The sequence below is a fragment of the Anolis sagrei genome, chromosome 13 (assembly GCF_037176765.1).
Source record: "Anolis sagrei isolate rAnoSag1 chromosome 13, rAnoSag1.mat, whole genome shotgun sequence".
Lineage (NCBI taxonomy): Eukaryota > Metazoa > Chordata > Lepidosauria > Squamata > Dactyloidae > Anolis > Anolis sagrei.
In genome coordinates, this window is record NC_090033.1 from 7,316,129 (window position 1) to 7,331,716 (window position 15,588).

The 15,588-nt window shown below is 50.4% G+C and overlaps 1 protein-coding gene across 9 annotated transcripts in view; it reads left to right on the plus strand.

The window, feature by feature from the left end:
* The window catches only part of EIF4G3 (eukaryotic translation initiation factor 4 gamma 3), a 56,293-nt gene that overhangs the window by 36,908 nt on the left and 3,797 nt on the right, over window positions 1-15,588 (plus strand). For all 9 annotated transcript variants that reach the window (XM_060758877.2, XM_067472695.1, XM_067472696.1 and 6 more), the window contains 22 exons: window positions 522-613; window positions 709-949; window positions 1,039-1,172; window positions 1,271-1,390; window positions 2,219-2,329; window positions 4,775-4,945; window positions 5,241-5,438; window positions 5,644-5,790; window positions 6,818-7,054; window positions 7,172-7,276; window positions 7,450-7,582; window positions 7,789-7,883; window positions 8,576-8,669; window positions 8,982-9,102; window positions 10,075-10,331; window positions 10,425-10,552; window positions 11,782-11,954; window positions 12,070-12,195; window positions 13,404-13,485; window positions 13,600-13,698; window positions 13,848-13,994; window positions 14,201-14,282. In XM_060758877.2, the coding sequence (XP_060614860.2) occupies window positions 522-613; window positions 709-949; window positions 1,039-1,172; window positions 1,271-1,390; window positions 2,219-2,329; window positions 4,775-4,945; window positions 5,241-5,438; window positions 5,644-5,790; window positions 6,818-7,054; window positions 7,172-7,276; window positions 7,450-7,582; window positions 7,789-7,883; window positions 8,576-8,669; window positions 8,982-9,102; window positions 10,075-10,331; window positions 10,425-10,552; window positions 11,782-11,954; window positions 12,070-12,195; window positions 13,404-13,485; window positions 13,600-13,698; window positions 13,848-13,994; window positions 14,201-14,282 (3,093 nt within the window). The remainder of the gene's footprint in view (window positions 1-521; window positions 614-708; window positions 950-1,038; window positions 1,173-1,270; window positions 1,391-2,218; window positions 2,330-4,774; window positions 4,946-5,240; window positions 5,439-5,643; window positions 5,791-6,817; window positions 7,055-7,171; window positions 7,277-7,449; window positions 7,583-7,788; window positions 7,884-8,575; window positions 8,670-8,981; window positions 9,103-10,074; window positions 10,332-10,424; window positions 10,553-11,781; window positions 11,955-12,069; window positions 12,196-13,403; window positions 13,486-13,599; window positions 13,699-13,847; window positions 13,995-14,200; window positions 14,283-15,588) is intronic.

A 15,588-nucleotide genomic window follows, 5' to 3' on the forward strand; every position in this document is an offset into this window, starting at 1 on the left:
TCCTATGGCGTCTCAAGGCAGCCATTGTGAGGTGGTGCTTTTCTCCATCGTGGTCCCTGTGAAAATGCACGTGTGTCTCCACTGATAGCCCCGCCCACTCTCCCCATAGAATATATAGCCAGTGGGAGGGGCTACTGCCCCAGTTCCTTCACCTTGAGTAGCGGCTGAAAGGGCCGAAGCATGACAACAGCGTGGAAGATGGGCGGGGATGTACAAATTTCACAGGTGACCACTCGGAGAAACACAATTACAGGTAAACAACCGAGTGTTCAGTGTGCCCCAAAGGGAGACCCCATAAACCAATGGGCAACGGGTTCAATATGGAATGTTGGGGGGTTGGTCCCCCACCAAGTAGATGCGGAGAGGCCTTGGTTTGGCAAGCGGCCAGCCTGAACTTGCTTTTGTACTTATATATTATTGTATTTGCATATATGTTGTAAACCAACCTGAGTCCCTCGTTGAGGTGAGAAGGCCGGTATAGAAAACTTCCAAATAAATAAATAAATACCTAAATTTTGCAGCCCAGACCGCTGTCCCTGCACCAAAGATGTGGCAGAAACCAAAAGATCTAGGCCAGGCCGCCGAGGAGGAGGAGAGGGAGGCCGAGCCTGAGGTGAGGAGGACGTACAAGAGGCAGGGAGGCGGCCGGTGGGTTTGGCCTTCTCTGCAGCCAAGGAGAGGTTGACCCGGGCCCGGCTTGCCTTCCAGCCTAAAGCCGAGGAGGAGCTTCCGGGAGAGAGAATACTTGAATCTGAACCCGAGGCGCTGAGCCCCAGAAGAGACTCTGCCTCCGACCTTAAAGTAGCGAAGGCCGTGGAGGAGAACGGCGAGCAGGAAGCGGAGCCCATCCGGAACGGAGCCGAGAGCGTTTCCGAGGGCGAGAGGGGCGAGGCGTGTTTGGCCAGCACGGAAGGGCCTGGCGAGGCCCCCGCCGGGCAGAGCAAGACAGGTAAAGTCCAACGTAAGGGGCCTAGGCTGGAGACATGGGTCGTATGTCCAGCTGAGGCCTGAGAAAGAGCCCACCTTCCGTTCTTACAGAGCAGTGGAAGCCTCTCAACCCCGAGGGGAAGAAGCAGTACGGGCGGGAGTTCCTGCTGGACTTCCAGTTCATGCCGGCCTGCGTCCAGAAGCCGGAAGGGCTGCCCCCCATCAGCGATGTGGTCCTGGACAAGGTGAGGAGGGACGGGGAAACCACGGGCAGAGGGGATTTAGGGGATTGGACCACCAGGGCCAGCCTTAGCGTTGCCTTTCTCTGCCGCCATCCATGCAGATCAATCAGCCCAAGCTGCCTCTCCGCACGTTGGACCCTCGGATCCTGGCGAGGGGCCCGGACTTCACCCCGGCCTTTGCCGATTTCGGAAGGCAGCTCCCTGGCGGGCGAGCGGCAGCCGTGAGTGTGACTTCCTCCTAAATGGGGTCCTCCATGTTAGGGAAAACTACCCCAAAATATACAGCAGAGCATCCAAAAACAAACAGGATGCAAAAGTCAAGCATCAGAGCGTGAAGTGCCGTGTGATGTGGCTGTAAAGAATTTAGAAGATGGGACTCCGGCAAAGAGGCAGAGTCCCATCTTAAAAAATCACAAAAGGATCCAGAGTGCTTGAGATCCCAAAGGCACATCGTACTGAGAGATGAATCGGTCATCTCTCAGGCAGACATTATTTATTATTATTATTATCTATATAAATAAAAATGTAATGTTCGTTTGTGGGATTAACAGAACTCAAAAACCACTGGGGGAATTGCCGTCAAATTTGGACACAAGACACTTCTCAGGCCAATGTATGTCCTTCACTATAAAAAAATGATTTTGTCATTTGGGAGTTGTAGTTGCTGGGATTTATAGTTCACCTACAATCACAGATTATTTTGAACCCCACCAACGATAGAATTGGGCCAAACCTCCCACACAGAACCCCCATGTGGGCCACAGCAACACGTGCCTGGGGACGGCTAGTTAACCATATTTATATACCGCCTTTCTCAGCCCGGTTTACAAATGGCACAATTTGATGCCTACAATAACAATAACATGTTGGGTTACCCCTCTCAGCAACATCCCCTGGTGGGTATGGTGGGCCCCAGTGCATCTTGGGAGTGCCAGATGGAGGGAGGGGGGAGTGCTGAGGTAAGAACATACGGGTGCCTCTGGTTTCCATTTCTGGAGCAGATCCTTTACCTGTAGGAAATGTTCTATGTGTTTTTCTCCTCCCTGCAGGCCAGCAAAGTACAGCCTCCGCCTGGCTTGCCTTCGCTTGCTCGCTGCAGCCCCCCAACCTGCCCGTTGCTGGTCTCCCCTCACCCACAGCTGAGGAACCTCCAGATCGGGGTGAGTCCTCCCGCCCCAGCCCCCTCCCCTCCTCCCCGAGAAGGCCTCTCCTGCTCCCAGTCCTTGACATGTTTGAGGGCACCGCCATTGCACTCCAAGGCTGGGAATCGCCTCTGTCCTTAACACACAATCCAATCCAAGGGTAAATAGTGTAAAAATCAATGTTCAAAAAACAGGAATAATCCTCAGAGTACATGGAATGCACTACAAATCAGATATGTGCAGTATGCATAGGAATTCATTCATGATTTTTTCAAATATAATCTGGCCCTTCAACAGTTTGAGGGACTGTGACCTGGCCCTCTTTTTAAACAGTTTGAGGACCCCACTACTATATTATTAGCGTAGTACACTATCAGTATTAAATATTACTATATTGTATTATACCATTATATTGTAATATTATTAGTAATATTGCATGTAATACAAATATATAATTATAATTTATTATTAGTATATTGCATTACATTATAATATTATAAATATATGTATATATAATATATTATATTTTATTATATTGTTATATTATATTTTATTATATTATATTATTAACATAGCACAGGAGACAAGGTGGAACTGTCCCCTGGTCCCGTCTCTCTTCACTCTGCCCCAGAGCGGCAGTTGCTGCTGGGGGGAGGCGTCCTCAGCTGATGACATATGCAGGAGACAAGGTGGAACGGTCCCCTGGTCCCGTCTCTCTTCACTCTTGCCCCGCTTCTCCAAGATGCCATTTTCCCTTTCCCGGGACTGGATTCCCTAATCCTATGACATATGCAGGAGACAAGATGGAACTTGACATATATATAGACAGCTGATAAGGACTTTTCAGCTAATAAGCGACAAGACCTTCGAACTGCCTCATGAGAAACTCTATGTTGACGGAACATCTATCTCCTATCTAACTGCTGCTCATTAGCCCATCCACCTGGAGTTACATCTTCCTCCTTTGCATCTCCCTCCCCTGAGCTCATTTCTGCCTCTGACCTTATATATCTAGGGAACTGCCTTTCTGCCTTGGGCTTAAAATTTCTTGGTTCCCTGTATTGGTCAACTGTGTATTGCACATATGGAGTTAAGACTCATAAAGCATCTCTTTGTGAAAGGGCTTTGCTGCTGCTGACCACCTCCAAACAGGTAACTTCCTTGGAGCTGCCAAACTTACCATTCTCTCAGGGAATCCAACATGGCGGTCCGATGAAGAAAAAAACTAAAAAAGCTAGGACAAGGGCCACCAAGATGGCCACCAAATCCTTTCTCAGCCTCACAGCCCTGCGAAAAGGGCGGGAAACTCGCCGGCTCTGCTTTCTTTCCCTGCGACTCACCTCTGCTTGTCAGCAGGGAGAGAACTTGCTCCCTCTGCTGGCACCTGAACTGGAACTGGATAGCGCCAATACGCCTCGCCAGCGCGCAGCAGGGTCGGCGCAGCTCACCCCGCCAGCATTGGGCGAGCTCGCCAAGGCCGGCGGAGGCCAAGAGGACCATCTTGCGGGCAACACTCCCCCACTTCAAAGAGGCAGCTAACTCTCTGGAGGCAAGCGGCGCTCCGACAGGGACTGGCAGAGGCGTTCCTCCCTCCAAGGGCGTTGTCCCTTTCCTTTCTGGTAGTGGCGCGGCCCTGCATGTCGGGGAGGGTGCATTCCCACAGGCTGGAGCTCTCCCTCGTCCCGAGGTTGGCGCACACTTGCTGCCCCTGAACCCTACCGGGAGTGCCACCCTGGAGGCCGATGCCCCGATTCCAGGCAGCCTGACCCCAGGACCCGCCTGCCGCGGCAACAAGAGAACCCAATGCGGTCTCCATCGCGGCTGAGCCGGAGCCCCAGATGGCGTAGATACCGGTCGGTATCAAGGGCAGGAATCGATCCTGCTCCTTTTCTTCTTCATCTTCCTCGTCATCCGGAGCTTCAAGGAAGAGGGGGTGCTTGCGTTTAGTCCCACTCTTCCTCTCGCTGGGGGCCATATGGGCCTGGCCCGATGGTTTACCCGGGCTATTGGCAGCTGACCTCTATGGGGCAGTATGTGTTTGTTGGTCCCCCTGCACCTTCTTCCATGCCTCCCTTAGACTGCATGCCTACTATGCCTATATTTGGCCATGTGAACTACATGCCCACTGGGGTTCTTTTTCTTCATCGGACCGCCATGTTGGACTCCCTGAGAGAAAGGTAAGTTTGGCAGCCCCAAGGGAGTTACTTGTTTGGAGGCGGTCGGCGGCAGCAAAGCCCTTTCATAAAGAGCTGCTTAAAGTCTTAACTCCATATGTGCAAATTCACAGGTGACCACTCAGGGAACTACGGTTACAGGTAAGCAACCTATAATTCTCTTGCTGGTGTCCCCACTGCTGTCATCAGGCTTCAAAACAGGCCCAGAATCCCCAGTGATATCAGAACTATGCACAATCAAAGGCTGAACTACAACATCCGCTGTCTTCCTTCCTTCCTCCCCTTTCAGCTGCTGAACGTTGGGCCGCGGCGGTCCCAGCCGGGCCAGAGGCGGGAGCCCAGGAAGATCATCACGGTCTGCGTCAAGGAGGACGTCCACCTGAAGAAGGCGGAGAACGCCTGGAAGCCCAGCCTGAAGCGGGAGACGCAAGTCGAGGACCCCGAGAACATCAAGACCAAGGTGAGGAGGGGACACTCGTCGGGGGAAGGATCAATGCCACGAGTATAACTCCCATCATTCCCCTTGCATTCCCACACACCTGGGAGGTAACCCCATGGGGAGGGATGGCTATGGAGAACAGGGAGAGATACCAGACAACCTACTACCTCTTGCAGCTTCCTATTTGTTGCTTTTGATATTTTTGTTGTTGTTTGGAGGCATTGCTGAGGCACCCGGTGGCCTGGACTCACCTTGGAAGGCACTCCTTGTTGTTCTGTGGCGTTCATTCCTCCTCTCGCTCTTTTCTTTGCTTCAGGAGCTGTTCCGGAAGGTCCGCAGCATCCTCAACAAGCTGACGCCCCAGATGTTCAACCAGCTGATGAAGCAGGTGACGGACCTGACGGTGGACACGGAGGAGCGGCTGAAGGGCGTCATCGACCTGGTGTTTGAGAAGGCCATCGACGAGCCCAGCTTCTCCGTGGCCTATGCCAACATGTGCCGATGCCTTGTCACGGTAAGGCTCCACTGCAGCCTCCAGGCCCACAAAGCATGGGGGTGGCTGGTGGTTGCTTAGTGGGTCTGTGATCCCTTTGACAGAGATGTGAAATGTCAGGATGGGAAGTGTTCTTTTTAAGAGGGAGCTCATCAAGCCTTGGGACGAAGTGCACCTTCGAGGCACGCTCACCTTTCTTCTCCCACTGCCTTTTGGTTTGGGGCAGCTGAAAGTGCCCATGGCGGACAAGCCCGGGAGCACCGTCAACTTCCGGAAATTGCTTCTGAACCGCTGCCAGAAGGAGTTTGAGAAGGACAAAGCTGACGATGACGTTTTCGAGAAGAAGCAGAAGGAGCTGGAAGCAGCCACTGCGGTGAGTCCTGTCAGAAATATCTAAAATTAACTGGGTATTTTTAATTACAAAAGGTGAGTCAAGTACTGAAAGAGATGTTAGAGTCAGTGGGCCAAAGCTAGTGTCGTCCTGAGAAGTGTGAGGTAAACCTTTGTGTGAGAAAACTCCACTGTGAAGGCTGCTGTGTGTAAAGTTACTATGTATTTGTTTATTTGTGTTATGGAAACCTAATTCTTGTAAATAGTGCAACCATATTATTTTACTACAAAGAAAAGAGTGAGTAGGCCAAAACCTGTTAGAGTCAGTGGGCCAAAGCTGGTGTCATCCTGAATAGTGTGAGGTGAACCTCTGTGTGAGAGAAGGTAATGTGGGAAAGCTCCAGTGTGAAGGCTGCTGTGTGTAAAACTACTATGTATTTATATATTTGTGTTATGGAAACCTAGTTCTTGTAAATAGTGCAGCCATATTATTTTACTACAAAGAAAAGAATGAGTAGGCCAAAGCTAGTCTCGTTCTGTGGTGTGAGAGGTAAACCTCTGTGTGAGAGAAGCTTAGTGTGAAGGCTGCTGTGTGTAAAGCTACTATGTATTTGTTTATTTGTGTTATAACCTAGTTCTTGTAAATCAGTGGTTCTTAACCTGTGGGCTGTAGACCACCAGTGGGCCGCAAGGATGAAAAACTCGTGCCACCTGCCACTCCTTCCCTGTCGCTCACCAGATGTTGTTGTTGTTTTTCATTGTTACAAACTGAACATAAAGCATAGTGATTAATCAAAAACACAATATGTAATGATATATTGTGAAAGAGAGACAGCAGGAGGGGGAAACAGAAAGAAGGAAAGGAGCTCTGCCTCCTCCTCGGCGGGCCGGATAAATGCCCTCGGTGGGCCGCAGGTGGCCCCCGGGCCGTCGTTTGAGGACCCCTGTGTTAAGAGATACAGATGCAGAAGGGTTCTTTGTGAGCGTCCGTTGTTGGGAAGGGAAGGGGAGCTCTAGCGGGCCAACCCTTGGCTTGCCTTCGGCCCTCGCTCACTGTGAGCTTCCCGCAGCCGGAGGAGCGGACCCGGCTCCACGACGAGCTGGAAGACGCCAAGGACAAGGCCCGGCGGCGCTCCATTGGGAACATCAAGTTCATCGGGGAACTCTTCAAGCTGAAGATGCTGACAGAGGCCATCATGCACGACTGCGTGGTCAAGCTCCTGAAGAACCATGACGAGGAGTCCCTGGAGTGCCTCTGCCGCCTGCTGACCACCATCGGGAAGGACCTGGACTTCGAGAAGGCCAAGGTGAGGGAGGGAGGGAGGGAGCAGGCCGAGGGAACGGAGGCCAGCATCAAAGCAGCGGGGCTGGTTTAGTAAAGAGGTGGAAAGAAGAGTGCCTGCTGTGTTTCCCCCTCCCTCCAGCCTCGGATGGATCAGTACTTCAACCAAATGGAGAAGATCGTGAAGGAGAGGAAAACCTCCTCTCGGATCCGGTTCATGCTTCAGGACGTCATAGATCTCAGGCAGGTACGTGTATCTGGGGGTGTTGCTTTATGAAAGGATGGCCAGAGGCTGACTAAAGGGCAAGGCTTGGCTTCACGGCTCGCTTGTGTCCAGACCCGCCAGCCATTTCCCCCTTCGCTTCTGGCCAGAATGAACAGGCCCCTGCGACCCTTAACTCGCCTTCCTGCCCTCTGCAGTGCAACTGGGTGTCGCGGAGGGCGGACCAGGGCCCCAAGACGATAGAGCAGATCCACAAGGAGGCCAAGATCGAGGAGCAGGAGGAGCAGCGGAAGGTCCAGCAACTGATGACCAAAGACAAGAGGAGGCCGGGTACGTGGCCCCACAATGGGTCACCTTGAGCAGTTTTCATTGGGAATAGGATTTGAATTGATTCTCAGCATAATTCTATTGTAACATTGGTTGCCTTTCGTGTGAGCCACTTCTTCAAATCTCTAGAGAGACAAAGGGCGATATAAATGAGAATATATATATATATATATAAACACTTCAGTGACCTTTTGTTGTGTGCCCGGCAGGTGTCCAGCGGGTTGAGGAGGGCGGCTGGAATACGGTGCAGGGGGCGAAAAACAGCCGTGTGCTGGACCCCACCAAGTTCCTTAAAATCACCAAGGTGAGGGTGTAAGAAGGGGCACTTCTGGAGAGCGGTCTCAGGGGAAGGAAGGGAAGGAGGGAGGGAGGGAAGGAAGGGGGAAGGGGGAAGGGAAGGAAAGAAAGGAAGGAAGGAAGGAAGGAAGGAAGGAAGGAAGGAAGGAAGGAAGGAAGATGGGAGAGAAGGAGGGAGGGAGGGAAGGAAGGGAAAAGGGGGAAAGGGAAGGAAGGTAGAGAAGGAGGAAAGGAAAGCGGGAAAGAAGAAGGGAAGGAAGGAGGAAGGGAAGAAATAGGGAAGGAAAGGAGAAGGAAGGAGGAAAGGAGAGAAAGGAGGGAGGGAGGGAGGGAAAGAGGGAAAGAGGGGAGGGAAGGTGAGAGGAAAGGAGGAAAGGGAAGAAGGGAAGGAACGAGGAAGAGAGGGAAGGAAGGAAAGGGGAAGGGAAGGAAGGTGGGAAGGAAGGAGGAAAGGACAGAAAGAAGGAGAGAGGGAAAGGGAAAGAAGGGAGGGCAGGAGGAAAGGGAAGAAGGGAAGGGACGGAAGGTGAGAAGTAAGGAAGGGGGAAGGAAGGATGGAAAGAAGGAAGGAAGGGAAGGAAGGTGGAAGGGAAGGAGGGAGGAAAGGGAGGGGAAGGAAAGGAAGGAAGGTAAAGTAGGGGGGAAGGAAGGAGGGAGGGAAGGAAGGGCCTGATGGCAGCTCTCTGTGTCGCCTTGCAGCCCACGCTCGACGAGAAGATCCAGCTTGTGCCTAAAGCCCAGTTGGGCAACTGGGGAAAGGGCAGCAGCGGCGGCGCCAAGGCCAGCGAGATCGGTAAGCGTGGCTGGCCGGCTCTGGCGTCCCATCTCTCTCTCTTTGGAATCCCCTGAACCCTCTTGAGTTTGAGAGAGGGGCCCCATCCTCAGTTGTGGGCGGATCCCAAGTCCCAAAAGCAAGACACATCATTCAGAGACACTCACAGAGCACCTCTTCGCCAAACGCCTTCCCAGTGGTCCCAAACCCGGCTTGGGAGCTCCTCTCCTCACCTGGCTAGGCGCTCGCGGGGGAGCTTTCCGCCCTCTCCTCTTTGGGGCGTTTTCCTGGAGTCTGGAGACAGCTGTCACTCTCCCCAACATCCTCTTACAGATTCCTTACGACCAAGTGCCACTAGTCTGAACCGATTCTCTGCACTGCAGCCTCCTGTGTCATCATCGGTCTCTGCCTCGGCCACATCCTCCGAGTCGGACGCTCGCAGGACCTTAACCAGGTGAGCCCCCCCCCCCCCTCCTCTTGTGGCCTTGATTCACCCTCCATGCATGCCGTTTCATATCATCTGCATAGCTGTGTGTGTTACAAGAGAGGAAACTTAACAGAGCTCTTAGGTGAGCTCTGTTAGTTAGGTTGACTGCATGGTGCCCATGCTTATTATCCTAAACTCTCATATATATTTATATTTATATATATCTCCATCCATCCACCATGGCCCCTCAGAGATGATGATGATGATGATGATGATGATGATGATGATAATAATCTTTATTTATACCCCGCCACCATCTCCCCCAGCGGGGACTCGGAGCGGCTTACGTGGGGCCATGCCCGAACAACAAATTACAATACAAAAATACAAATTGCAGTAAAATAAACAACATAGCAATCTATACAAATAAAAATGTAATGTTCGTTTGTGGGATTAACATAACTCAAAAACCACTGGGGGAATTGACACCAAATTTGGACACAGGACACCTAACAACCCAATGTATGTCCTTTACTCAAAAAATTGATTTTGTCATTTGGGACTTGTAGTTGCTGGGATTTATAGTTTGGTGGGCATTTACCTTGAGTTTGGGAGTTGTAGTTCACCTACATCCAGAGAGCACTTTGGACTCAAACAATAATAGATCTGGACCAAACTTGGCACGAATACTCAATATGCCCAAATGTGAACACTGGTGGAGTTTGGGGAAATTGTATTTGGGAGTTGTAGTTACTGGAATTTATAGTTCACTTATTTATTTATTTATTTATTTGCTTTTCTTCTATACCGCATATATCAGCCTTACGGCGACTCTATCAAACAAATCTATCTATCAAACTTACAATCAAAGAGCATTCTGAACCCCACCAACGATTCCCACACATGCTCACAATCAGTTTTAAATATGAGGCGGTCTTCTTGACTGCGATGGGAGACCCCCCCCTTACCCGGGCACTGACCCTCCTCTCCCTTCCACAGCCGTGGGAGCACTGGGCGGGAGAAGAACGACAAGCCGCTGCCCTCGGCCCTCTCCCGCCCCAACACCTTCCTGCGGGTCAGCAGTGCCGGCAGCAAGGAGCAGCTGCTGGACAACCAGGCGCAGGAGGAGCAGCGCAGGGAGATGCTGGAGGCCGTCAAGCAGCTGACCGGTGGCACTGCGGAGGGAGGAGGAGGAGGAAGCCGGACCAGTGCCACCGCAGAGGCCGGGAGGAGCAAGGTGGCCAAGGAGAGCCCAGGTGAGGGCTCAGTGCGGCGCTTGTGCCCACATGAGTTGTCCTCCCTTCAAGGGAGAAAGGCTCCTCCACCTCATTCTCTTCTCCCGACCTCAGTTTCCTTAACAGCCAAGCCAGAAACGTCCACGTCGCCCTCTCTGGAAAAGCCAGCCTTGTCTGACGAGGAGATCGAGAGGAAGTGCCGGTCTATCATCGATGAGTTCTTGCACATCAATGATTATAAGGTAGGTAGGAAAAAACTTGTAATAATAGTAATAATAATACTTTATTTGTACCCCGCTACCATCTCCCCAAGGGACTCGGTGCGGCTTACATGAGGCCAAGCCCGCAGTACATCAATAAAACGAAGGCGGTAACAAAATAATCAATACAAAACAGTAAAATAAATCTCATAAACAAAAATAAACAATAACAATAACATACAAGCATTTAAAAACCTATGGCTGGGCCAAATGTAATAATTTAAAACTTAAAAAATAATGCTGAGCATGAACAAGGTAGGGTATAACTAGGATAGAGTTTTCAAAGAAAAATGAGGGCGCGCAGGCAATCCTAAATCAAAGTGCACTTGAGGGCACGTTGCTAAGAGTTTCCCTTATTCTGGGAAGGCACACTGGAACAACCACGTTGCTTCCCTTTAATTGTGTTTCTTCGAGTGGTAGATAACCCCATATGTGCGAATTTCACAGACTACCACTCGAAGAAACACAGTTACGGGTAAGCAACTCATTCTTCTTCTTCCTGGAATCTGTGAAAGACGCGCGTATGGGGTTATCTTCTGCGCATGCACATACATGCGAATTTTCATAGACTACCATTTGAAGAAACAGAGTTACACGGAAGCAACTGGTTCTTCTTCTTTGTGGAGCCCGTGAAAGACGCACATATGTGCATGCGCAGAAGATGTGTGAATATCTTCTGCACATGCGCATATGTGCATCTTTCACAGACTACACAAAGAAGAAGAACGAGTTGCTTACCCATAACTGTGTTTCTTCGAGTGGTAGTCTGTGAAATTCGCACATATGGAATTATCTTCTGCGCATGTACATATGTGCGTCTATCGCAGACTCAGCAAAGAAGAAGAATAACGAGTGGCTTACCTGTAGCTGTGTTTCTTTGAATGGTAGTCTGTGAAATTTGTATGTGTGCACTTGCGCAGAAGATAATCCCATATGTGTGTTTTTCACAGACTCCACAAAGAAGAAATAATAATAGAGCCCATTTGGGGGGGCTTGAAGCCTTCTTTCTCTCTCTCTCTCTCTCACGCTGTTCTTGGGAGTTCTGTGGTTTCAGCACTTGGCGCTGATTCTGTAGTCAAGAGTGGGAATCCCAGATAGGGTTAAGTTGGTCTGTATGTAGAACGGCCTGATTCGGTGTCTGCTTGCCGATGGTCAAGAAAGTGAGTGGCATGCCTTACTCCCCTATCTCCTGCATTTCTGTCCTCACGCAGGAAGCGATGCAGTGCGTGGAGGAGCTGGGCCTGCCGGGTGCGCTGCCCGTCTTTGTGCAAGTCGGCGTGGAGTCCACCCTGGAGCGCAGCCAGATCACCCGGGACCACATGGGCCAGCTGCTGTATCAGTTGGTGCAGTTGGGGAAGCTGGGCAAGCAGGACTTCTTCAAGGGGTGCGTAGTCCGCCAAGGAAGGGAGGAATGGCAGGCAGGAAGGAGGGCATTCTGAGCAGCTTGGCTCTCTCTCTCTCTCTCTCTCTCTCTCTCTCTCTCTCTCTCCCCCACATAGGTTTGCGGAGACCTTGGAGATGGCGGACGACATGGCCATCGATATCCCCCACATCTGGCTGTACCTGGCGGAATTGGTGACGCCGATGCTGAAGGAAGGAGGGATCTCTATGAGAGAGCTTCTCACGTAAGCAGGGCTCTCTCTTTTGCAGCCCACTCCCACAGCGGGTTAGTCAGGGAGCCAGAAGAGGAGCTAGATTGTTGGGCCAGAGGGCTTATTAACAAAAGAATGATTAGCAGAGTAACTTATCAGCAGCAGCATGACCCATCACCAGTAGCTCAAAGTGATAAAAAGACCAATGTGATCTCTTCCTTCGGGAGGCTTTTCTTTATAGCAAAATAATATGGCTGCACTATTTACAACAAGGTTTCCACAACACAAAGTTCTTTATTCTTTTCTTTGAACAGCTTCCACGCTGGACTTCTTTCTCATACAGATAAACAGCTTCGCTCTTGAAAGAACCTCCTCTCACACCAAACTTACACAGGAGCTTCACACAGTAGCATTATACAGCAGCCATCATACTGGAGCTTCACACAGTAGTTTTACACACGAGGCCTTCAACCTGGGGCTTCTCTCACACTGAAGCGTTCTCATACTGAGGCCTACTAGCACTGAAGTCTACCTCACACTGAGGCTTTTCTCCCACTGAAGCCTTTTTCACACAGAGGCCTTCTCATACTGAGGGCTCTATCAGACTAAGGCCTTGCTCCCACAGCCTCTCTCATACCGAGGCCTCACTCACTGAGGTCTGCCAACACTAAGGGCTCTTTCAGGGCTTTCTCCCGCTTAAGCCTTTTTCACACAGAGGCCTTCTCATACTGAGGGCTCTGTCAGACTAAAGCCTTGCTCCCACTGAGGCCTCTCTCACTGAGGTCTGCCAACACTGAAGCTTTTCTCCCACTGAAACCTTTCTCACACAGAGACCTCATACTGAGGGCTCTATCAGACTAAGGCCTTGCTCCCACTGAGGCCTCTCTCACACTGAGGCCTCTCACTGAGGTCTGCCAACACTGAGGGCTCTATCAGGGCTTTCTCCTATTGAAGCCTTTTTCACACAGAGGCCTTCTCATACTGAGGGCTGTATCAGACTAAGGCCTTGCTCCCACTGAGGCCTCTCTCACTGAGGTTTGCTAACACTGAGGCCTAGTAAGTAAGCTCCAGGCACACCTGCTTATATTGAACTAGAGCTTTTGCCGAGTCTTTGTATCCATTTCACCCTTTCGGTGCTTGACTCACATTTTTGTAATTCAAAATACCGAGTTAATACTTAATAGTTCTGAGAGAGATGTCTTCCATCTCTGGCTGACCCTTCCCTCTCTCTTACATCGCAGAGAATTTAGCAAACCCTTGCTTCCCGTGGGAAGAGCCGGCATCTTGCTTTCTGAAATATTGCACCTTCTATGCAAACAAATGGTAAGTGCTTGCGGGTCTGTTTGTCCGGAGAGATGGGCAGCCGGGGAACGTCTCCGTGGGTCGTAGCTTGGAAGAATGAGTGAGCCCCGCGGTCCGCTTTGCCTTGCCTTTCAGAGCCATAAGAAAGTGGCCGCCTTGTGGAAGGAGGCTGGCCTCAGTTGGAAAGACTTCTTACCCGAAGAGGAGGATGTCCACGCCTTCCTCACGGAGCAGGTGAGCTGGGCTGCGTTTGGGGTGCTGACGCTTTGTCGGAATCGAGGCTGGGCTTCGGCCTCCGTCGGGAAGGCCTTTGGCCGGAAGGAGCTCCCGCCTCCCTTTGTTACGCTGAGCCGCCCCCTCCGCCTTCTCTTGTAACGCTGCAGAAGTTGGACTTCACAGAGACGGACGGTTCCGGTTCCTCAGAAGCACTTTCCAAGAGAGAACTCTCCGACGAAGAGCTGAACAGGCAGCTGGAGAAGCTCATTGTGGAGGAGAAGGCCAGCGACGAGCAGATCTTTGACTGGGTCGAGGTACAGAAGGCCCTCCAAGGGGGGTGTTGCTCCCGATAGTCATTCCGGGAAGGAAAAGCGTCCATTGCTGGGCCTGGGAGGGGAAACACCAGCCTTTATGCCTGCAGTATGCTCTGTGTGGCCCTTTGGCATGTCAACAGCACCAAACCGCAGAAGAGACGCTTTCTGGCCTGCTTTGTGACACTCGCTTGTCCTCTTTGTTCCAGGCGAATCTAGACGAGAGCCAGATGAGTTCACCTACATTCCTTAGAGCTTTAATGACAGCGGTTTGTAAAGCGGCTATTATAGGTGAGGCATCGCAACCCTTTGATATTTGGAAGGCACATACACACAGTTGAGTCTCGCTTCTCCATCGTGGTCAATGTGAATCGTACATAAACATTGCGATGTTTGGGTGCTAAATTCGTAAATACAGTAATTACTACATAATGTTGCCATGTATTGAACTACCTTTTCTGTCAGTTTGTGCTAAAAATGATGTTTTCGTGCTTAATTTGTAAAATCATAGCATAATTTGATATTTAATATGCTTCTCCTTAATCCCTCCAACATTTATGCCTATCCAACAATCCACCGGACTGTTTATGTTGGATACGCGCAACTCTACTGTGTATATCAAAAGGTAAAGGTTGTCCCCTGACATTAAGTCCAGTCATGTCTGACTCTGGGGTGTGGTGCTCATCTCCATTTCTAATCCGAAGAGCCGGCGTTGTCCATAGGCACTTCCAAGGTCATGTGGCTGGCATGACTGCATGAAGCGCCGTTACTGTGTATATAAATAAAAATGTAATGTTTGTTTGTTTATGGGGTTGGCATAACACAAAAACCACTGGACAAATTGACACCAAATTTGGACACAAGACACCTCTCAGGCCAACGAGGGACCATCACTCAGAAAAACACTGAAAAACACACCAGAAGCAAAATAAAATAAAATAATACATTACAATGCATACACAAAACCGCATATATGAGAGGTTGCTTACCTGTAACCGTAGTTTCCCTAGTGGTTTGCTGTGAATACGCACATATGGTACTTCTGCGCATGCGCAGCATCGTTCCGGAATTTTCAGAAGTACCATATGTGCGTTTTCACAGCAAAGCCACGTAGGGAAAATACACATATATATGCAAATATACCCACACAAAATACATATACACAGAAAGAGGGAGAGAAGGAGCGAGAGAAAGGGAAAGAAAGAGGAAAGGAGAGAAGGAAGGAAGGAAGGAAGGAGAGAAGGAAATAAAAAAGTGAAAGAAGGAAAGAGAGAGAGGGAAGGAAGGAAGGAGAGGGAATGAAAGAAGGAAGGAAGGAAAGAGACAAGGGAGGAAAGAAAGAAAGGAGAGAAGGAAATAAAGTGAAAGAAGCAAGGAAAGAAAGGGAAGGAAGGAAAGAGAGGGAAGGAAGGAAAGAGGGAAGGGAGGAAAGAAAGGAAGTTAGAGAAGAAAGGAAGGAGAGAAGGAAATAAAAAAGTGAAAGAAGGAAGGAGAGAGGGAAGGAAGGAGAGAAGGAAGGAAAGAGGGAGGGAAGGGAGGGGGGAAAGAAAGAAGGGAAAGAAAAAGAGGGATGGATGGAAAGAGGGAGGGAAGGTTG